Source organism: Mesoplodon mirus, assembly GCF_964341445.2.
Source record: "Mesoplodon mirus genome assembly, chromosome: 7".
Lineage (NCBI taxonomy): Eukaryota > Metazoa > Chordata > Mammalia > Artiodactyla > Ziphiidae > Mesoplodon > Mesoplodon mirus.
The window spans coordinates 111,060,749-111,084,340 of record NC_138983.1 but is presented as its reverse complement, the minus strand read 5'-3'; the positions used below and the strand labels follow the sequence as shown (position 1 = coordinate 111,084,340).

Below are 23,592 nucleotides of genomic sequence, written 5' to 3'. Positions count from 1 at the left end.
GCCCCTCAAATATATGGTAGAACATCACTTAAAACACCTCTAATTTACTCAGCGGTCAACAATCCAAATGCCTAGTGGGCCAGTCAGGTAAGGTAGATGTGTGAATTGGGTCATGTGTAGTATTTAGGAAATGGCTGAGACTGTGACAAACTGGAAAGAACTCCAAGACAAAGCACTCAAATGCAAATGTTTATAAGACTCAGCCTGGGCCAGAAAAACACAGCAATGTCCTGCCAGTGCCCACTAGCGACCCCATCCATGTCTGCTCGCTAAGGCATCCTGTTCCACTGCAGACAAGTCTAATTCCTAGAAAGTTCTTTATGCTGAAGTGACATTTACCTGTGGTGATTTCTCCCTATTAATCCTAGTTCTGAGCATTTCCTTCATAGTGAGAATTGGGGACCTGGTTTCACAACAAGTTAATTGGACTTGTTGGCATCCAATTAAGATCTCGTTCCTTTACTAAGTGCTCAGAGCTGCCTACAGGTGGACAATGTAACTCAAGTTTGTCCTCACACAAACCAGGGTAAATGCAAACTCTGTCATTTAACAGATCTAATACATTGAAAAAGTGATTCAATCTTTACTTATCTTCCTATTCAAAATGAGGATAATAAAAACGGCCAATTTGCAGAGTTGCTGTGAAGATTAAATACGGAAACGTTAAAATGCCAAGTACATGTCAAAGAAAATGCCTCCTCCTGTCAGAAAACAATTGTGACAGAGGTTACTTTGGAGCTTATTGTTCAACTTACGTGGATTTTGTGAGAGTGGAAAATATGCAGATTTTCAGAGTAATTCCATAGCCAGCGATCCAAGGTTGAGCTTCCTCTCTTCCCAATCTACCAGGCATGTTTCCTCATTTCGCCACTAGATGGCAGTTGCTTCCCAGAGCATTTGAGCTCCAAGGAAGTAAAATCTCCAAAGCTTATCCAAGGCTCTCATTCATGTTACAAATCAGGTCTAGAGCCACACCAAGTAACAGGATGTCTATCCTCTCAAGGAGAATTTGTTTCACTCAGTAACCAAGAAATTCAGAGCCCGTTCCTGAAATTCAACGGGGGAAGAGGTGATGGTCCAGAAGAGCAATTTATTACTCACGCACGCAGCTAACCTGGATTTGCTCCTGCCACAGGGCCTTTGCGCTTGGCTGTGCCATCTTCCTGGATCCTCTTCCCACAGGCATTTGTATAGCGTACCCCTTTCTGTATTTACTTACTAGCTCACAGCACCCATAACCTAAGTCCCAGGACAGCTGGGGCTGTGTTTTGTTCCTTACAGCATCCCCAACCTCAATAACTGTGCCTAGTACATACTAATAAACATTTGCCCAATAAATACCTGTCAAGAGAAGCTTAAATGAATACCTAAGTTCTCAAAAGTTGCTCATCCACTAGCTAAAATAACACTCTTTCTCTTTTCCTTAAGAAAGCAAATCCAGATGCCAGAGAAGGAGAGAGACTCTGTCTAACCAGCCGAGGACTGAATGTGGCCATGGTCCCCAACCCTCACCTGTGGAAATCACATCTCATCTCCTACATTGCTTGAGCCTCCGGTGACCATGGCAAGGCTAATAAACTGACCTGAGGTAATGGGGGAAAGTCAGGGATGATCCTTTTCTTTCCTTATCAGTAACATGGCTTTTAATAGTCATTCTGGACAAAAAGCTATTGCCAAAACCCAATACTCCTTTCTTTTGTCTTTTATCCACACCTCTATTTTATAGGTGCCACAAACTCAAATAAATCTATTCTCTTCTTCCACAAACTGTCCCCGATAATGGCACCCCAGTCACAGGACTTCAGCTCATTGCTCTCCTTGGACACCACATGTAACTGTCACCCCCTAATAATCCTACCTCAAGCCTCTACACTCCTCTTTCCCATTCTTACTGCCATCACCCAGGGCCCTCGTTTCCCTGGGCTGTCACCAAAGTCTATTGGACAAAATGCACAGCTCTATGACCTGCTCAACACTTCTTATGGACCCTTTAAGATCAGCTTATTTCATCTCCTTTGTGAAGCCTTCTCTCTCCCTGCCTCTCTGAGTAGAATTGACCCTCTGTTCCATGTGTCTCCACTTGTTTCATGTAGATTTCTCTCATGGTGTCTATCCCTCTTTATTGCAATGTATTTTTACCAGCTCTTTCTCACTAGAGTAACATGAGGGCTGGGCCATATTTTATTCATTTGTTTGTTATTGCAGCAGATGAAGGAGCAAGGTAAAAACCCACCAGACCAAACAAATGAAGAGGAAATAGGCTGTCTACCTGAAAAAGAATTCAGAGCAATAATAGTACAGATTATACAAAATATTGGAAATTGAATGGAGAAAATACAAGAAACGTTTAACAATGACCTAGAAGAACTGAAGAGCAAAAAAAAAAAACAAAAACAAATGAGGAACAACACAATAAATGAAATTTAAAATTCTCTAGAAGAACTCAGTAGCAGGATAACTGAGACAGAAGAATGGATAAGTGACCTGGAAGATAAAATCGTGGAAATCACTACTGCAGAGCAGAATAAAGAAAAACGATTGAAGAGAATTGAGTACAGACTCACAGACGTCTGGGACAACATGAAAGACACCAAATTCGAATTATAGGAATAACAGAAGAAGAACAGGGAAAGAAAGGGACTGAGAAAATATTTGAAGAGATTATAGTGGAAAACCTCCCTACTATGGAAAGGAAATGATTAATCAAGTCCAGGATGGGTAGAGAGTCCCATACAGGATAAATCCAAGGAGAAACATGGCAAGACACATATTAATCAAGCTACCAAAAATTAAATACAAAGAAAATATATTAAAAGTAGCAAGGGAAAAACAACAAATAACATACAAGGGAATCCCCATAAGGTTAACAGCTTATCTTTCAGCAGAAGTTCTGCAAGTGAGAAGGGAGTGTCAGGACATATTTAGAGTGATGAAAGGGGAAAAGCTACAACCAAGACTACTTTACCCAGCAAGGATCTCCTTCAGGTTCGACGGAGAAATTAAAACCTTTACAGACAAGCAAAGGCTAAGAGAATTCAGCACCACCAAACCAGCATTACAACAAATGCTAAAAGAGCTTCTCTAGGCAGGAAACACAAGACAAGGGAAAGGCCTACAATAACAATCTCAAAACAATGGAGAAAATGGTAATAGGAACATACATATCAATGATTACCTTACATTTAAATGGATTAAATGCTCCAACCAAAAGGCATAGACTGGCTGAAAGGATACAAAAACAAGACCTGTACATGTACTGTCTACAAGAGACCCACTTCAGACCTAGGGACACATACAGACTGAAAGTGAGAGGATGGAAAAAGATATTCCATGCAAATGGAAATGAAAAGAAAGCTGGAGTAGCAATTCTCATATCAGATAAAATAAACTTTAAAACAAACACTATTACAGGAGACAAACAAGGACACTACATAATGATTAAGGGATCAATCCAAGAAGAAGATATAACAATTGTAAATATTTATGCATCGAGTACAGAAGCACCTCAATACATAAGGCAAATGCTAACAGCCATAAAAGGGGAAATCGACAGTAACAAAATCATAATAGGGGACTTTAACACCTCACATTCACCAATGGACAGATCATCCAAACTGAAAATAAATAAGGAAACACAAGCCTTAAATGACACATTCGTCTTCAAGGAATTCATGGGAAAGACTCTGACAAGTACAGGTTTCTGGTAACTGACTATACTGCTGAACTGAATGAATAAGCATTTTCAGAGCTCTAATGGAAAACTGATGAATTCATAAAGGTGCTAACAAAAGATCAAGATTAAAAAAAATTAATTACATGGGACTGAGTGAACTGATGAGGATGATTATAATTTTTGTGACTTTCTGTTTGAATAAAAAACAAATCCCACGAGGACTCAGAGGCAAAACATATACAAATCAATTTTCACTGCAAAGTAAAGGAGCTGTTACAGTGGAGGATTACTGGACTGAATGTCAATATTATGACATAGTATGAGTGTGTTTCGTGTTTGGTATTTGCACTCATTGTCGTATTTTTTGTGTTCATCCATTTACAATGCTTGGTGTCAGTTTATTTATCTCTTGAAAAAATAAAATAAAGTGTGTGTGTTTGTGAAAAAAGAAATGACACATTAAACAAGATGGACTTAGTTGATATTTATTGGACATTCCATCCAAAAACAGCAGTATACACTTTCTTCTCAAGTGCTCATGGAACATTCTCCAGGATAGATCATATCTTGGGTCACAAATCAAGCCTGGTAAATTTAAGAGAATTGAAATCGTATCAAGTGTCTTTTCCGACCACAACACTAGGAAACTAGATATCCATTACAGGAAAAAGTCTGTCAAAAATACAAACACATGGAGGCTAAACAATACACTACTTAATAACCAAGAGATCACTGAAGAAATCAAAGAGGAAATCAAAAAATACCTAGAACCAAATGACAATGAAAACACGACCAACCAAAACCTACGGGATGCAGCAAAAGCAGTTCTAAGAGGGAAGGCTATAGCAGTACAATCCTCCCTCAAGAAACAAGAAACATTTCAAATAAACAACCTAACCTTACACTTAAAGCAATTAGAGGAAGTAGAACAAAGATAACCCAAAGTTAGCTGAAGAAATCATAAAGATCAGAGCAGGAATAAATGAGAAAGAAATGAAGGAAACGATAGCAAAGATCAACACAAGTAAAAGCTGGTTCTTTTAGAAGATAAAAAAAAATTGATAAACCACCACCCAGACTCATCAAGAAAAAAAAAGGGAGAAGACTCAAATCCATAGAATTAGAAATGAAATAGGAGAAGTAACAACTGACACTGCAGAAATGCAAAGGACCATGAGAGATTACTACAAGCAACTATATGCCAATACAATGGAAAACCTGGAAGAAATGGACAAATTCTGAGAAAAGTACAACCTTCCGAGACGGAACCAGGATGAAATAGAAAATATAAGCCGGCCAATCACAAGCATTGAAATTGAAACTGTGATTAAAAATCTTCCAACGAACAAAAGCCCAGGACCAGATGGCTTCACAGGCAAATTCTATCAAACATTCAGAAAAGAGCTAACACCTAGCCTTCTCAAACTCTTCCAAAATATAGCAGAGGGAAGAACACTCCCAAACTCATTCTACAAGGCCACCATCATCCTGATACCAAAACCAGACAAAGATGCCACAAAAAAAGAAAACTACAGGCCGATATCATTGATGAACATAGATGCAGAAATCCTCAACAAAATACTAGCAAACGGAATCCAAGAGCACATTAAAAGGATCATACACCATGATCAAGTGGGGTTTATCCCAGGAATGCAAGGGTTCTTCAATATATGCAAATCAATCCATGTGATACACCATATTAACTAACTGAAGGAGAAAAACCATACGATCATCTCAATAGATGCAGAAAAAGCTTTTGATTAAATTCAACACCCATTTATGAGAAAACCCTCCAGAAAGTAGGCATAGAGGGAACTCAACATAACACAGGCCATATATGACAAACCCACAGCCAACATCGTTCTCAATGTTGAAAAACTGAAACCATTTCCACTAAGATGAGGAACACGGCAAGGTTGCCCACTCTCACGACTGTTACTCAACATAGTTTTGGAAGTTTTAGCCACAGCAGTCAGAGATGAAAAAGAAATAAAAGCAATACAAATCAGAAAAGAAGTAGTAAAAGTGTCAGGGTTTGCAGATGACATGATTCTATACCTAGAGAATCCTAAAGAAGGTACCAGAAAACTACTAGAGCTAATCAATGAATCTGGTAAAGTAGCAGGCTACAAAATTAATGCACAGAAATCTCTTGCATTCCTATACACTAACAACAGAAGATCAGAAAGAGAAATTAGGGGAACAATCCCATTTACCATTGCAACAAAAACACTAAAATACCTAAGAATAAACCTACCTAAGGAGACAAAAGACCTGTATGCAGAAAGCTATAAGACACTGATGAAAGAAATTAAAGATGAAACAAACAGATGGAGAGATATGCCATGTTTGTGAATTGGAAGAATCAACATTGTGAAAATGACTATACTACCCAAAGCAATCTACAGATTCAATGTAATCCTTATCATACTACCAATGGCATTTTTCACAGAACTAGAACAAAACAATTCACAATTTGTATGGAAACACAAAAGACCCCGAATAGCCAAAGCAGGCTTGAGAATGAAAAATGGAGCTGGAGGAATCAGGCGCCTGGACTGCAGGCTGTACTACAAAGCTACAGTCATCACGGCAGTATGGTAGTGGCACAAAAACAGAAATATAGATCAATGGAACAGGATAGAAAGCCCAGAGATAAACCCACGCACATCTGGTCACCTTATCTTTGACAAAGGAGGCAAGAATATACAGTGGAGAAACGACAGCCTCTTCAATAAGTGGTGCTGGGAAAACTGGACAGCTACATGTAAAAGAATGAAATTAGAACACGCCCTAACACCATACACAAAAATAAACTCAAAATGGATTAAAGACCTAAATGTAAGGCCACACACTTTCAAACTCTTAGAGGAAAACACAGGCAGAACACTCTATGACATACATCACAGCAAGATCCTTTTTGACCCACCTCCTAGAGACATGGAAATAAAAACAAAAATAAACAAATGGGACCTCATGAAACTTAGAAGCTTTTGCATAGCAAAGGAAACCATAAACAAGATGGAAAGACAACCCTCAGAATGGGAGAAAATATTTGCCAATGTAGCAACTGACAAAGGATTAATCTCCAAAATCAAACTCAAAAAAAACCAACGACCCAATGCAAAAATGGGCAGAAGGCCTAAATAGACATTTCTCCAAAGATATACAGATTGCCAACAAACACATGAAAGCATGCTCAACATCACTAATCATAAGAGAAATGCAAATCAACACTACAATGAGGTACGACCTCACACCGGTCAGAATGGCCAGCATCAAAACACCTACAAACAATTAATGCTGGAGAGGGTGTGGAGAAAAGGGAACCCTCTTGCTCTCTTGGTGGGAATGTAAACTGATACAGCCACTATGGAGAACAGTATGGAGGTGCCTTAAGAAACTAAAAATAGAACTACGATATGACCCAGCAATCCCACTACTGGACATATACCCTGAGAAAACCATAATTCAAAAAGCGTCACGGGGCACTGTGACGTTCCCAGGGAGGAACGAAGCGTAAGCAGCGCAGGGCATTTTGGGAGGGGGATCGTTTCACACGGCTCCATTATACCGCTGCCCGCTGCCTCCATGGTTTCCCTTCCCTCCCCATTACCGCCTCCCGTCCCTAAGCCCCAACGGGAAGGCTGGGCCTAGGGTGGGGGAGGCCGGAGTGAAAGGAGGAAAGCGGAAAAGGGAGAAAGGGAAGAAGTGAGGAGGAAGGGTGAGTCGGGAAGGGTTAGTGGTAGAGGCTAACGTGCGAAGCGCGCAAGCCCAGCGGACGGACTGACGGACGCGCCTGTGCTTCTGCTGCCGCGGCTGCGGCGCCCGCCCGAGTCACGTCGGAGCAGCGGCGGCGGCGGCGGCGGCGGCGGCGGCGGAAACAAGAGGGGAGCAATGGCGGCCGACAGCCGAGAGGAGAAAGATATAGAACTTACTGTTCTAGATGCTATTGTGTCTGAAATACCAGAACAGGATGATGAACTCTATAATCCAGAGAGTGAACCAGATAAAAATGAGGAAGAGGGTTCAAAAAGAAAAAGGGACCGAATGGAATCTACTGACACAAAGCAACAAAAGCCTTCTGTTCTTTCAAGACAATTGATTTCTAAGCCACTGAGCTCATCAGTCAGCAATAACAAAAGAATGGTTAGTACAGACGGAAAGCCAGTCACAGAGTATAAAAATGAGGACTATCAAAGATCTGAAAGATACAAACGTCTAGAAGCTGATCGGAAGACTCGTTTGTCAAGTAGTGCCTCCAGAGAACCTTATAAGAGTCAACCTGAGAAAACATGTGTGCGGAAAAGGGATCCTGAAAGGAGGGTCAAATCCCTTACACCAGATGGCTCTGAGAGAATTGGGCTTGAAGTGGACAGACGTGCAAGCAGATCCAGCCAGTCTTCTAAGGAGGAAGTGAACTCTGAAGAACATGCCTCTGACCATGAGACTGGCAGCAGTGGTTCTTCGGATGAGCAAGGCAACAACACTGAGAATGAGGAGGAAGGGGTGCAAGATGTGGAGGAAGATGAAGAGGTGGATGACGATGGAAAGGAGGAAGAGGAGGAAGAAGAAGAGGAAGAGGAGGAGAAGGAGGAGGAGGAGGAAGAAAAAGAGGAAGAGGAGGAGGAGGAGGAAGAGGAGGAGGAGGAAGAAGAATATGAACAGGATGAGAGAGACCAGAAGGAAGAGGGAAATGATTATGACACCCGAAGGGAGGCTATCGACTCTCTTTCCTTCACGGATGGGCCTGTCAGATCTGGTTCAGGAACAGATGGATCAGAGGAGAAAAAGAAGGAAAGGAAGAGAGCTAGAGGCGTATCTCCTATTGTTTTTGATACAAGTGGAAGCTCTGCATCAGAGTCATATGCAGGTTCAGAAAAGAAGCACGTGAAATTACAATCTGCCGTTCATGTTGTCCGAAAAGATCAAACCAGTAAACTCAAATATGTCCTACAGGATGCGAGATTTTTTCTCATAGAGAGTAACAGCCATGAGAATGTGTCCCTTGCCAAAGCTAAGGGTGTATGGTCTACACTGCCAGTAAATGAGAAGAAATTAAATGCTGCATTCAGATCTGCAAGGAGTGCTATCTTAATATTTTCTGTGAGAGACAGTGGAAAATTTCAAGGATTTGCAAGACTTTCTTCAGAATCACACCATGGAGGATCTCCTATACATTGGGTACTTCCAGCAGGAATGAACGCTAAAATGCTGGGAGGTGTCTTTAAAATTGACTGGATTTGCAGGCGTGGACTACCCTTCACTAAGTCGGCTCATCTCACCAATCCTTGGAATGGACATAAGCCAGTAAACATCGCACGTGATGGACAGGAAATTGAACTTGAATGTGGAAAGCAGCTTTGTCTTCTATTTCCCCCTGATGAAAGTATTGACTTGCATCAGGTCGTTCATAAAATGCCTCACAAGAGAAGAATGCATTCTCAGCCCCAGTCAAGAGATCGTCCATCCCGTCGAGAACCAGTCCGGGATGTGGGAAGGCGTCGACCAGAAGATTATGATATTCATAACAGCAGAAAGAAAGCAAGGATTGACTATGCCCCTGAGTTTCATCAGACACCAGGGTATTTAAAGGATCCACGATACCAGGAAGTAGATAGACGGTTTTCAGGAGTTCCCCGAGATGTGTTTTTAAATGGGTCCTACAATGATTATTTGAGGGAATTTCATAACCTGGGACCACCAGCACCTCGGCGAGGAATGACTCCTTATCCTGGAATGGAACGACCTCCACACCATCAGCACCATGCTCCACCTCCTCAAGCTCATCCCCCCTACTCAGGACATCACCCAGTACCACATGAAGCAAGATACAGAGATAAACGACTACATGATTATGATATGAGGGTGGATGATTTCCTTCGTCGAACACAAGCTGTTGTCACCGGTCGGAGAAGTAGACCTCGTGAAAGAGATCGGGAGCGACAGCGAGATCGCCCTAGAGATAACAGAAGAGACAGAGAACGAGATAGAGGACGTGATAGAGAACGAGAAAGAGAGCGATTATGTGATCGGGACAGAGACCGAGGGGAGAGAGGTCGATATAGAAGATAATGTGCTTTTGGAAGCACCGAGTCTTTAAAAATAAAAAGAATCTTGTATTTTTCTTGTTGTGTGTGTTTACAAGTAGTAAAACTATTTTCAACTGTCTACTTGAAGTTCATTGTGTAGAAGGATTTATTATGACCCGCTTTGTTCCAAGCATGCAGTATAATAAGAACTGGAAAAACTCAAATCCTCCAAAAAATGCACAGTTGACAATTTGAGTTGAGGCTTTTATTGTGGCAGAATGGAACAGCCCAAGAATGTAGATATTGATTCAGTCTCCATAAATGTTCATCTACATATAATATGTTCATCCTAGAGTTTTTTGTTTGTTTGCTTGCTTTCTTTTGCATCTTGATGGATGACTGGCACAATATTTTGCTTTGATGTATTTCTAAATGTAGGTGCACACGGTTCAGTAAAAATAATGCTGCTATCAAGTATGCAAATATTGAAATATGATGGTTTGACTGTAAGGCAGTGCTGTAGCAGCCTCTTGGTTTCTCCTTTTCCTTTTTTTAATCTTAACAAAAGTCACTTTTTATGTTTCTTCCATCTTCAATGATGAGAGCAATATTAAGACGTTGCTATCTAATTTTTAGTCTTTTTAGATAAAAAAATTCCTCTGTTCAGTAGCATGGTTGATGCTATTGTTTAGCCTTCCCCTCCAAACTGTATACATTGGCTTGGAATGTTCACAACTTGCATGTGTGGCAGCGGAAGATAATTCCCATATTCTACATTGCTACTGTTTTGTATAAAATAAATTGGTAAAGATTGACAAAAAAAAAAAAAAAAAAGAGTCACGTACCACAATAACCATTGCAGCACTATTTACAATAGCCGGGACATGGAAACAATCTAAGTGTCGATAGACACATGAATGGATAAAGAAGATGTGACACATATGTACAATGAAATATTACTCAGCCATAAAAAGAAATGAAATTGAGTTATCTGTAGTGAGGTGGATGGACCTTGAGACTGTCATACATAGTGAAGTAAGTCAGAAAGAGAAAAACAAATACCGTATGCTAACACATAAAAATGGCATCTTAAAAAAAAAAAAAAAGGTTCTGATGTACATAGGTTCAGGACAGGAATAAAGAAGCCGAAGTAGAGAATGGACTTGAGGACACAGGGAGGGGGGAGGGTAAGCTAGGATGAAGTGAGAGAGTGGCATCGAAATATATACACTACCAAATGTATAATAGTTAGTGGGAAGCAGCCACATAGCACAGGGAGATCAGCTCAGTGTTTTGTGACCACCTAGAGGAGTGGGATAGGGAGGGATGGAGGAAGACGCAAGTGGGACGGGATACGGGGATACATGTATACATATAGCTGATTCACTTTGTTATACAGCAGAAAATAACACAACATTGTAAACAATTATACTCCAACAAAGAGGTTTAAAAAAATTTTTAAAGACCATAATGAGATATCACTACATCTATTAGGACAGCTAAAATGAAAAATAGTGACAATAACAAATGCTGGCATAATGGAGAATCTGATCTCTCATATATTGCTAGCGAGAATGTAAAATGGTACACTTGGGAAATCAGTTTGGCAGTTTTGTTAAATTAATGAAACATACATTTATACAACCCAACCATTTCACTCCTTGGTATTTACACCAAAGAAACAAATACCTATGTTCACACAAAACCAGGAAATGATCGTTATAGCAGCTTTAAAAACAACTTAATTGAAGTATAATTGACATATAACATCAGATCAGTTTCAGATGTACAACATAATTGTTTGATATTGGCATATGTTGCAAAATGATCTCCACAATATGTCTAGTTAACACCTTTCACCATACATGGATACATTTTTTTTCTTGTGATGATAACTTTTAACACCTACTCTCTTATCAACTTTCAAATATACAATATAGTTTCATTAACTAGAGTCACCATGCTATACGTTACATCCCTAGGACTTATTTTATAACTGAAAGTTTGTACCTTTTGACCCCCTTCACTCCTTTCATCCACTCCCCACTCCCTTGCCTCTGGCAACAACTCATCTGTTCTCTGTATCTATGAGCTCAGTTTTTTTGTTTTGTTTTGTTTTAGGTTCTACATATGAGTGCTAGAGCAGCTTTATTTGTAACAGCCAGAAACTGAAACAAACAAAATGTTCCTCAATAGGTGAATGGCTAAACAAACTGTAGTATACCCATATTATGAAATTAGCAGGAATTAATTAACTCAGCAATTAAAAGGAATGAACTATTAATACACAACAATTTGGATGGATCTCAAAAATACATTATGCTAACTAAAGAAAAGTGAATCTCAATGCCACACACTATAAGATGCCATGTACATCAGCAGTCCCCAACATTTTTGGCACCAGGGACCGGTTTCGTGGAAGACAACTTTTTCCACAGCCAGGGGTTGAGGGTGTGGTGGGATGGTTCAGGCAGTAATGCGAGCGATGGGGAGCGATGGGGAGCAATGGGGAGCGGCACATGAAGCTTCCCTTGCCCGCCGCTCACCTCCAGCTGTGTGGCCCGGTTTCTAACAGGCTGCAGACCAGTATCAGTCTGCGGCCTGGGGGTAGGGGACCCTTGATGTACATAATATTCTCCAAATGACAAAATTATAGAGATGGAAATCATACTAGTGGTTGCCAGGGTTATGGGATGGTGAGAGGTTGGGCGAAGGGGGCAGCTACAAGAGAGTAGCACAAGGGAGATCTTCGTGATGATGGACCAGTTCCCTATCTTGACGGCACTGGTTGCTAAATGAGTCATGTGACAAAATGACATAGAACAATATACAAACATTGCGCCAATGTCTATTTCCTCGCTTTGATACTGTACTATAATTGTGTAAGATGTAACCACTGGGGGAAACTGAGTGAAACGTCCATGGTCCTCTTTCTCTCTATAGTACAGAGTGAATCTATAGTCTATATTTAGTTTATGAATCTATAATCATTTTTAAATAAAAGGTTTAAAAAACAAATATTCATGTTAAATTTAACATTTAACATTTTATTTATGTGTTGCAAAAAAAGTCTTTAGGGCTTCCCTGGTGGCGCAGTGGTTGAGAGTCCGCCTGCCGATGCAGGGGACACGGGTTCGTGTCCAGGTCCGTGCCACGTGCCACGGAGCGGCTGGGCCCGTGTGCCATGGCCGCTGGGCTTGCACGTCCGGAGCCTGTGCTCTGCAACAGGAGAGGCCGCAACAGTGAGACCCGCGTACCGCAAAAAAAAAAAAAAAAAATCTTTAAGACACACTAAGTGAGATAAAAGCAAGGCTAAGAATGATGTATTAAAATGGTGTGCTCTTATTTATTTTTTCTTTTGGAAGGGCCATATATGCATATATAAATGCTTACATAGTCATAGAAATTTCCTAAGTGATAGTCAAGAAATTAATAACAGAGGCTGCCCCTGGGCAGGAGAGAGATTGGGGTAAGAGACACTTTGAAAAGTGAAAAGGGGCCGTATTAATAATTCTACAGTGACAACAGGCACTGACGGGACAAAAATGGGAAAATCAGAGTTTATGGTCACTGATAGTATGCACTCAACAAATGTCAATAATTGTTATTTTCTTTTTTCTTCCGTCTATTTTTATCTATTTTGTACAAGAAAATATTTATGGTAACAGGACTAAGTTCGTTTTATTAACCCTTCTTCTGAAAAAAAATTAAGTTAGTTTTAAAACGTTGTTAAGCCCCTCAAATATATGGTAGAACATCACTTAAAACACCTCTAATTTACTCAGCGGTCAACAATCCAAATGCCTAGTGGGCCAGTCAGGTAAGGTAGATGTGTGAATTGGGTCATGTGTAGTATTTAGGAAATGGCTGAGACTGTGACAAACTGGAAAGAACTCCAAGACAAAGCACTCAAATGCAAATGTTTATAAGACTCAGCCTGGGCCAGAAAAACACAGCAATGTCCTGCCAGTGCCCACTAGCGACCCCATCCATGTCTGCTCGCTAAGGCATCCTGTTCCACTGCAGACAAGTCTAATTCCTAGAAAGTTCTTTATGCTGAAGTGACATTTACCTGTGGTGATTTCTCCCTATTAATCCTAGTTCTGAGCATTTCCTTCATAGTGAGAATTGGGGACCTGGTTTCACAACAAGTTAATTGGACTTGTTGGCATCCAATTAAGATCTCGTTCCTTTACTAAGTGCTCAGAGCTGCCTACAGGTGGACAATGTAACTCAAGTTTGTCCTCACACAAACCAGGGTAAATGCAAACTCTGTCATTTAACAGATCTAATACATTGAAAAAGTGATTCAATCTTTACTTATCTTCCTATTCAAAATGAGGATAATAAAAACGGCCAATTTGCAGAGTTGCTGTGAAGATTAAATACGGAAACGTTAAAATGCCAAGTACATGTCAAAGAAAATGCCTCCTCCTGTCAGAAAACAATTGTGACAGAGGTTACTTTGGAGCTTATTGTTCAACTTACGTGGATTTTGTGAGAGTGGAAAATATGCAGATTTTCAGAGTAATTCCATAGCCAGCGATCCAAGGTTGAGCTTCCTCTCTTCCCAATCTACCAGGCATGTTTCCTCATTTCGCCACTAGATGGCAGTTGCTTCCCAGAGCATTTGAGCTCCAAGGAAGTAAAATCTCCAAAGCTTATCCAAGGCTCTCATTCATGTTACAAATCAGGTCTAGAGCCACACCAAGTAACAGGATGTCTATCCTCTCAAGGAGAATTTGTTTCACTCAGTAACCAAGAAATTCAGAGCCCGTTCCTGAAATTCAACGGGGGAAGAGGTGATGGTCCAGAAGAGCAATTTATTACTCACGCACGCAGCTAACCTGGATTTGCTCCCGCCACAGGGCCTTTGCGCTTGGCTGTGCCATCTTCCTGGATCCTCTTCCCACAGGCATTTGTATAGCGTACCCCTTTCTGTATTTACTTACTAGCTCACAGCACCCATAACCTAAGTCCCAGGACAGCTGGGGCTGTGTTTTGTTCCTTACAGCATCCCCAACCTCAATAACTGTGCCTAGTACATACTAATAAACATTTGCCCAATAAATACCTGTCAAGAGAAGCTTAAATGAATACCTAAGTTCTCAAAAGTTGCTCATCCACTAGCTAAAATAACACTCTTTCTCTTTTCCTTAAGAAAGCAAATCCAGATGCCAGAGAAGGAGAGAGACTCTGTCTAACCAGCCGAGGACTGAATGTGGCCATGGTCCCCAACCCTCACCTGTGGAAATCACATCTCATCTCCTACATTGCTTGAGCCTCCGGTGACCATGGCAAGGCTAATAAACTGACCTGAGGTAATGGGGGAAAGTCAGGGATGATCCTTTTCTTTCCTTATCAGTAACATGGCTTTTAATAGTCATTCTGGACAAAAAGCTATTGCCAAAACCCAATACTCCTTTCTTTTGTCTTTTATCCACACCTCTATTTTATAGGTGCCACAAACTCAAATAAATCTATTCTCTTCTTCCACAAACTGTCCCCGATAATGGCACCCCAGTCACAGGACTTCAGCTCATTGCTCTCCTTGGACACCACATGTAACTGTCACCCCCTAATAATCCTACCTCAAGCCTCTACACTCCTCTTTCCCATTCTTACTGCCATCACCCAGGGCCCTCGTTTCCCTGGGCTGTCACCAAAGTCTATTGGACAAAATGCACAGCTCTATGACCTGCTCAACACTTCTTATGGACCCTTTAAGATCAGCTTATTTCATCTCCTTTGTGAAGCCTTCTCTCTCCCTGCCTCTCTGAGTAGAATTGACCCTCTGTTCCATGTGTCTCCACTTGTTTCATGTAGATTTCTCTCATGGTGTCTATCCCTCTTTATTGCAATGTATTTTTACCAGCTCTTTCTCACTAGAGTAACATGAGGGCTGGGCCATATTTTATTCATTTGTTTGTTATTGCAGCAGATGAAGGAGCAAGGTAAAAACCCACCAGACCAAACAAATGAAGAGGAAATAGGCTGTCTACCTGAAAAAGAATTCAGAGCAATAATAGTACAGATTATACAAAATATTGGAAATTGAATGGAGAAAATACAAGAAACGTTTAACAATGACCTAGAAGAACTGAAGAGCAAAAAAAAAAACAAAAACAAATGAGGAACAACACAATAAATGAAATTTAAAATTCTCTAGAAGAACTCAGTAGCAGGATAACTGAGACAGAAGAATGGATAAGTGACCTGGAAGATAAAATCGTGGAAATCACTACTGCAGAGCAGAATAAAGAAAAACGATTGAAGAGAATTGAGTACAGACGTCTGGGACAACATGAAAGACACCAAATTCGAATTATAGGAATAACAGAAGAAGAACAGGGAAAGAAAGGGACTGAGAAAATATTTGAAGAGATTATAGTGGAAAACCTCCCTACTATGGAAAGGAAATGATTAATCAAGTCCAGGATGGGTAGAGAGTCCCATACAGGATAAATCCAAGGAGAAACATGGCAAGACACATATTAATCAAGCTACCAAAAATTAAATACAAAGAAAATATATTAAAAGTAGCAAGGGAAAAACAACAAATAACATACAAGGGAATCCCCATAAGGTTAACAGCTTATCTTTCAGCAGAAGTTCTGCAAGTGAGAAGGGAGTGTCAGGACATATTTAGAGTGATGAAAGGGGAAAAGCTACAACCAAGACTACTTTACCCAGCAAGGATCTCCTTCAGATTCGACGGAGAAATTAAAACCTTTACAGACAAGCAAAGGCTAAGAGAATTCAGCACCACCAAACCAGCATTACAACAAATGCTAAAAGAGCTTCTCTAGGCAGGAAACACAAGACAAGGGAAAGGCCTACAATAACAATCTCAAAACAATGGAGAAAATGGTAATAGGAACATACATATCAATGATTACCTTACATTTAAATGGATTAAATGCTCCAACCAAAAGGCATAGACTGGCTGAAAGGATACAAAAACAAGACCTGTACATGTACTGTCTACAAGAGACCCACTTCAGACCTAGGGACACATACAGACTGAAAGTGAGAGGATGGAAAAAGATATTCCATGCAAATGGAAATGAAAAGAAAGCTGGAGTAGCAATTCTCATATCAGATAAAATAAACTTTAAAACAAACACTATTACAGGAGACAAACAAGGACACTACATAATGATTAAGGGATCAATCCAAGAAGAAGATATAACAATTGTAAATATTTATGCATCCAGTACAGAAGCACCTCAATACATAAGGCAAATGCTAACAGCCATAAAAGGGGAAATCGACAGTAACAAAATCATAATAGGGGACTTTAACACCTCACATTCACCAATGGACAGATCATCCAAACTGAAAATAAATAAGGAAACACAAGCCTTAAATGACACATTCGTCTTCAAGGAATTCATGGGAAAGACTCTGACAAGTACAGGTTTCTGGTAACTGACTATACTGCTGAACTGAATGAATAAGCATTTTCAGAGCTCTAATGGAAAACTGATGAATTCATAAAGGTGCTAACAAAAGATCAAGATTAAAAAAAATTAATTACATGGGACTGAGTGAACTGATGAGGATGATTATAATTTTTGTGACTTTCTGTTTGAATAAAAAACAAATCCCACGAGGACTCAGAGGCAAAACATATACAAATCAATTTTCACTGCAAAGTAAAGGAGCTGTTACAGTGGAGGATTACTGGACTGAATGTCAATATTATGACATAGTATGAGTGTGTTTCGTGTTTGGTATTTGCACTCATTGTCGTATTTTTTGTGTTCATCCATTTACAATGCTTGGTGTCAGTTTATTTATCTCTTGAAAAAATAAAATAAAGTGTGTGTGTTTGTGAAAAAAGAAATGACACATTAAACAAGATGGACTTAGTTGATATTTATTGGACATTCCATCCAAAAACAGCAGTATACACTTTCTTCTCAAGTGCTCATGGAACATTCTCCAGGATAGATCATATCTTGGGTCACAAATCAAGCCTGGTAAATTTAAGAGAATTGAAATCGTATCAAGTGTCTTTTCCGACCACAACACTAGGAAACTAGATATCCATTACAGGAAAAAGTCTGTCAAAAATACAAACACATGGAGGCTAAACAATACACTACTTAATAACCAAGAGATCACTGAAGAAATCAAAGAGGAAATCAAAAAATACCTAGAACCAAATGACAATGAAAACACGACCAACCAAAACCTACGGGATGCAGCAAAAGCAGTTCTAAGAGGGAAGGCTATAGCAGTACAATCCTCCCTCAAGAAACAAGAAACATTTCAAATAAACAACCTAACCTTACACTTAAAGCAATTAGAGGAAGTAGAACAAAGATAACCCAAAGTTAGCTGAAGAAATCATAAAGATCAGAGCAGGAATAAATGAGAAAGAAATGAAGGAAACGATAGCAAAGATCAACACAAGTAAAAGCTGGTTCTTTTAGAAGATAAAAAAAAATTGATAAACCACCACCCAGACTCATCAAGAAAAAAAAAGGGAGAAGACTCAAATCCATAGAATTAGAAATGAAATAGGAGAAGTAACAACTGACACTGCAGAAATGCAAAGGACCATGAGAGATTACTACAAGCAACTATATGCCAATACAATGGAAAACCTGGAAGAAATGGACAAATTCTGAGAAAAGTACAACCTTCCGAGACGGAACCAGGATGAAATAGAAAATATAAGCCGGCCAATCACAAGCATTGAAATTGAAACTGTGATTAAAAATCTTCCAACAAACAAAAGCCCAGGACCAGATGGCTTCACAGGCAAATTCTATCAAACATTCAGAAAAGAGCTAACACCTAGCCTTCTCAAACTCTTCCAAAATATAGCAGAGGGAAGAACACTCCCAAACTCATTCTACAAGGCCACCATCATCCTGATACCAAAACCAGACAAAGATGCCACAAAAAAAGAAAACTACAGGCCGATATCATTGATGAACATAGATGCAGAAATCCTCAACAAAATACTAGCAAACGGAATCCAAGAGCACATTAAAAGGATCATACACCATGATCAAGTGGGGTTTATCCCAGGAATGCAAGGGTTCTTCAATATATGCAAATCAATCCATGTGATACACCATACTAACTAACTGAAGGAGAAAAACCATACGATCATCTCAATAGATGCAGAAAAAGCTTTTGATTAAATTCAACACCCATTTATGAGAAAACCCTCCAGAAAGTAGGCATAGAGGGAACTCAACATAACACAGGCCATATATGACAAACCCACAGCCAACATCGTTCTCAATGTTGAAAAACTGAAACCATTTCCACTAAGATGAGGAACACGGCAAGGTTGCCCACTCTCACGACTGTTACTCAACATAGTTTTGGAAGTTTTAGCCACAGCAGTCAGAGATGAAAAAGAAATAAAAGCAATACAAATCAGAAAAGAAGTAGTAAAAGTGTCAGGGTTTGCAGATGACATGATTCTATACCTAGAGAATCCTAAAGAAGGTACCAGAAAACTACTAGAGCTAATCAATGAATCTGGTAAAGTAGCAGGCTACAAAATTAATGCACAGAAATCTCTTGCATTCCTATACACTAACAACAGAAGATCAGAAAGAGAAATTAGGGGAACAATCCCATTTACCATTGCAACAAAAACACTAAAATACCTAAGAATAAACCTACCTAAGGAGACAAAAGACCTGTATGCAGAAAACTATAAGACACTGATGAAAGAAATTAAAGATGAAACAAACAGATGGAGAGATATGCCATGTTTGTGAATTGGAAGAATCAACATTGTGAAAATGACTATACTACCCAAAGCAATCTACAGATTCAATGTAATCCTTATCATACTACCAATGGCATTTTTCACAGGACTAGAACAAAACAATTCACAATTTGTATGGAAACACAAAAGACCCCGAATAGCCAAAGCAGGCTTGAGAATGAAAAATGGAGCTGGAGGAATCAGGCGCCTGGACTGCAGGCTGTACTACAAAGCTACAGTCATCACGGCAGTATGGTAGTGGCACAAAAACGGAAATATAGATCAATGGAACAGGATAGAAAGCCCAGAGATAAACCCACGCACATCTGGTCACCTTATCTTTGACAAAGGAGGCAAGAATATACAGTGGAGAAACGACAGCCTCTTCAATAAGTGGTGCTGGGAAAACTGGACAGCTACATGTAAAAGAATGAAATTAGAACACGCCCTAACACCATACACAAAAATAAACTCAAAATGGATTAAAGACCTAAATGTAAGGCCACACACTTTCAAACTCTTAGAGGAAAACACAGGCAGAACACTCTATGACATACATCACAGCAAGATCCTTTTTGACCCACCTCCTAGAGACATGGAAATAAAAACAAAAATAAACAAATGGGACCTCATGAAACTTAGAAGCTTTTGCATAGCAAAGGAAACCATAAACAAGATGGAAAGACAACCCTCAGAATGGGAGAAAATATTTGCCAATGTAGCAACTGACAAAGGATTAATCTCCAAAATCAAACTCAAAAAAAACCAACGACCCAATGCAAAAATGGGCAGAAGGCCTAAATAGACATTTCTCCAAAGATATACAGATTGCCAACAAACACATGAAAGCATGCTCAACATCACTAATCATAAGAGAAATGCAAATCAACACTACAATGAGGTACGACCTCACACCGGTCAGAATGGCCAGCATCAAAACACCTACAAACAATTAATGCTGGAGAGGGTGTGGAGAAAAGGGAACCCTCTTGCTCTCTTGGTGGGAATGTAAACTGATACAGCCACTATGGAGAACAGTATGGAGGTGCCTTAAGAAACTAAAAATAGAACTACGATATGACCCAGCAATCCCACTACTGGACATATACCCTGAGAAAACCATAATTCAAAAAGCGTCACGGGGCACTGTGACGTTCCCAGGGAGGAACGAAGCGTAAGCAGCGCAGGGCATTTTGGGAGGGGGATCGTTTCACACGGCTCCATTATACCGCTGCCCGCTGCCTCCATGGTTTCCCTTCCCTCCCCATTACCGCCTCCCGTCCCTAAGCCCCAACGGGAAGGCTGGGCCTAGGGTGGGGGAGGCCGGAGTGAAAGGAGGAAAGCGGAAAAGGGAGAAAGGGAAGAAGTGAGGAGGAAGGGTGAGTCGGGAAGGGTTAGTGGTAGAGGCTAACGTGCGAAGCGCGCAAGCCCAGCGGACGGACTGACGGACGCGCCTGTGCTTCTGCTGCCGCGGCTGCGGCGCCCGCCCGAGTCACGTCGGAGCAGCGGCGGCGGCGGCGGCGGAAACAAGAGGGGAGCAATGGCGGCCGACAGCCGAGAGGAGAAAGATATAGAACTTACTGTTCTAGATGCTATTGTGTCTGAAATACCAGAACAGGATGATGAACTCTATAATCCAGAGAGTGAACCAGATAAAAATGAGGAAGAGGGTTCAAAAAGAAAAAGGGACCGAATGGAATCTACTGACACAAAGCAACAAAAGCCTTCTGTTCTTTCAAGACAATTGATTTCTAAGCCACTGAGCTCATCAGTCAGCAATAACAAAAGAATGGTTAGTACAGACGGAAAGCCAGTCACAGAGTATAAAAATGAGGACTATCAAAGATCTGAAAGATACAAACGTCTAGAAGCTGATCGGAAGACTCGTTTGTCAAGTAGTGCCTCCAGAGAACCTTATAAGAGTCAACCTGAGAAAACATGTGTGCGGAAAAGGGATCCTGAAAGGAGGGTCAAATCCCTTACACCAGATGGCTCTGAGAGAATTGGGCTTGAAGTGGACAGACGTGCAAGCAGATCCAGCCAGTCTTCTAAGGAGGAAGTGAACTCTGAAGAACATGCCTCTGACCATGAGACTGGCAGCAGTGGTTCTTCGGATGAGCAAGGCAACAACACTGAGAATGAGGAGGAAGGGGTGCAAGATGTGGAGGAAGATGAAGAGGTGGATGACGATGGAAAGGAGGAAGAGGAGGAAGAAGAAGAGGAAGAGGAGGAGAAGGAGGAGGAGGAGGAAGAAAAAGAGGAAGAGGAGGAGGAGGAGGAAGAGGAGGAGGAGGAAGAAGAATATGAACAGGATGAGAGAGACCAGAAGGAAGAGGGAAATGATTATGACACCCGAAGGGAGGCTATCGACTCTCTTTCCTTCACGGATGGGCCTGTCAGATCTGGTTCAGGAACAGATGGATCAGAGGAGAAAAAGAAGGAAAGGAAGAGAGCTAGAGGCGTATCTCCTATTGTTTTTGATACAAGTGGAAGCTCTGCATCAGAGTCATATGCAGGTTCAGAAAAGAAGCACGCGAAATTACAATCTGCCGTTCATGTTGTCCGAAAAGATCAAACCAGTAAACTCAAATATGTCCTACAGGATGCGAGATTTTTTCTCATAGAGAGTAACAGCCATGAGAATGTGTCCCTTGCCAAAGCTAAGGGTGTATGGTCTACACTGCCAGTAAATGAGAAGAAATTAAATGCTGCATTCAGATCTGCAAGGAGTGTTATCTTAATATTTTCTGTGAGAGACAGTGGAAAATTTCAAGGATTTGCAAGACTTTCTTCAGAATCACACCATGGAGGATCTCCTATACATTGGGTACTTCCAGCAGGAATGAACGCTAAAATGCTGGGAGGTGTCTTTAAAATTGACTGGATTTGCAGGCGTGGACTACCCTTCACTAAGTCGGCTCATCTCACCAATCCTTGGAATGGACATAAGCCAGTAAACATCGCACGTGATGGACAGGAAATTGAACTTGAATGTGGAAAGCAGCTTTGTCTTCTATTTCCCCCTGATGAAAGTATTGACTTGCATCAGGTCGTTCATAAAATGCCTCACAAGAGAAGAATGCATTCTCAGCCCCAGTCAAGAGATCGTCCATCCCGTCGAGAACCAGTCCGGGATGTGGGAAGGCGTCGACCAGAAGATTATGATATTCATAACAGCAGAAAGAAAGCAAGGATTGACTATGCCCCTGAGTTTCATCAGACACCAGGGTATTTAAAGGATCCACGATACCAGGAAGTAGATAGACGGTTTTCAGGAGTTCCCCGAGATGTGTTTTTAAATGGGTCCTACAATGATTATTTGAGGGAATTTCATAACCTGGGACCACCAGCACCTCGGCGAGGAATGACTCCTTATCCTGGAATGGAACGACCTCCACACCATCAGCACCATGCTCCACCTCCTCAAGCTCATCCCCCCTACTCAGGACATCACCCAGTACCACATGAAGCAAGATACAGAGATAAACGACTACATGATTATGATATGAGGGTGGATGATTTCCTTCGTCGAACACAAGCTGTTGTCACCGGTCGGAGAAGTAGACCTCGTGAAAGAGATCGGGAGCGACAGCGAGATCGCCCTAGAGATAACAGAAGAGACAGAGAACGAGATAGAGGACGTGATAGAGAACGAGAAAGAGAGCGATTATGTGATCGGGACAGAGACCGAGGGGAGAGAGGTCGATATAGAAGATAATGTGCTTTTGGAAGCACCGAGTCTTTAAAAATAAAAAGAATCTTGTATTTTTCTTGTTGTGTGTGTTTACAAGTAGTAAAACTATTTTCAACTGTCTACTTGAAGTTCATTGTGTAGAAGGATTTATTATGACCCGCTTTGTTCCAAGCATGCAGTATAATAAGAACTGGAAAAACTCAAATCCTCCAAAAAATGCACAGTTGACAATTTGAGTTGAGGCTTTTATTGTGGCAGAATGGAACAGCCCAAGAATGTAGATATTGATTCAGTCTCCATAAATGTTCATCTACATATAATATGTTCATCCTAGAGTTTTTTGTTTGTTTGCTTGCTTTCTTTTGCATCTTGATGGATGACTGGCACAATATTTTGCTTTGATGTATTTCTAAATGTAGGTGCACACGGTTCAGTAAAAATAATGCTGCTA

The 23,592-nt window shown here is 40.7% G+C and overlaps 2 protein-coding genes across 2 annotated transcripts; both read left to right on the top strand.

The window, feature by feature from the left end:
* Positions 1–6,286: 6,286 nt before the first annotated feature.
* On the top strand, positions 6,287–9,761 carry LOC309808407 (YTH domain-containing protein 1-like). Its single transcript, XM_082628708.1, has one exon. It carries the CDS (start codon positions 7,571–7,573, stop codon positions 9,746–9,748), a length of 2,178 nt encoding a protein of 725 aa, XP_082484834.1. The 5' UTR covers positions 6,287–7,570; the 3' UTR covers positions 9,749–9,761.
* An 11,223-nt stretch (positions 9,762–20,984) lies between these two features.
* LOC309808410 (YTH domain-containing protein 1-like) lies at positions 20,985–23,178 on the top strand. The gene has a single exon (XM_082628711.1). The coding sequence runs from the start codon at positions 20,988–20,990 to the stop codon at positions 23,163–23,165; it is 2,178 nt and encodes a 725-aa protein (XP_082484837.1). The 5' UTR covers positions 20,985–20,987; the 3' UTR covers positions 23,166–23,178.
* Positions 23,179–23,592: the final 414 nt, after the last annotated feature.

Excerpts from the sequence above, each read along its gene's own strand:
- LOC309808407 (XM_082628708.1), top strand. The coding sequence starts at position 7,571 with ATGGCGGCCGACAGCCGAGAGGAGAAAGATATAGAACTTACTGTTCTA.
- LOC309808410 (XM_082628711.1), top strand. The coding sequence starts at position 20,988 with ATGGCGGCCGACAGCCGAGAGGAGAAAGATATAGAACTTACTGTTCTA.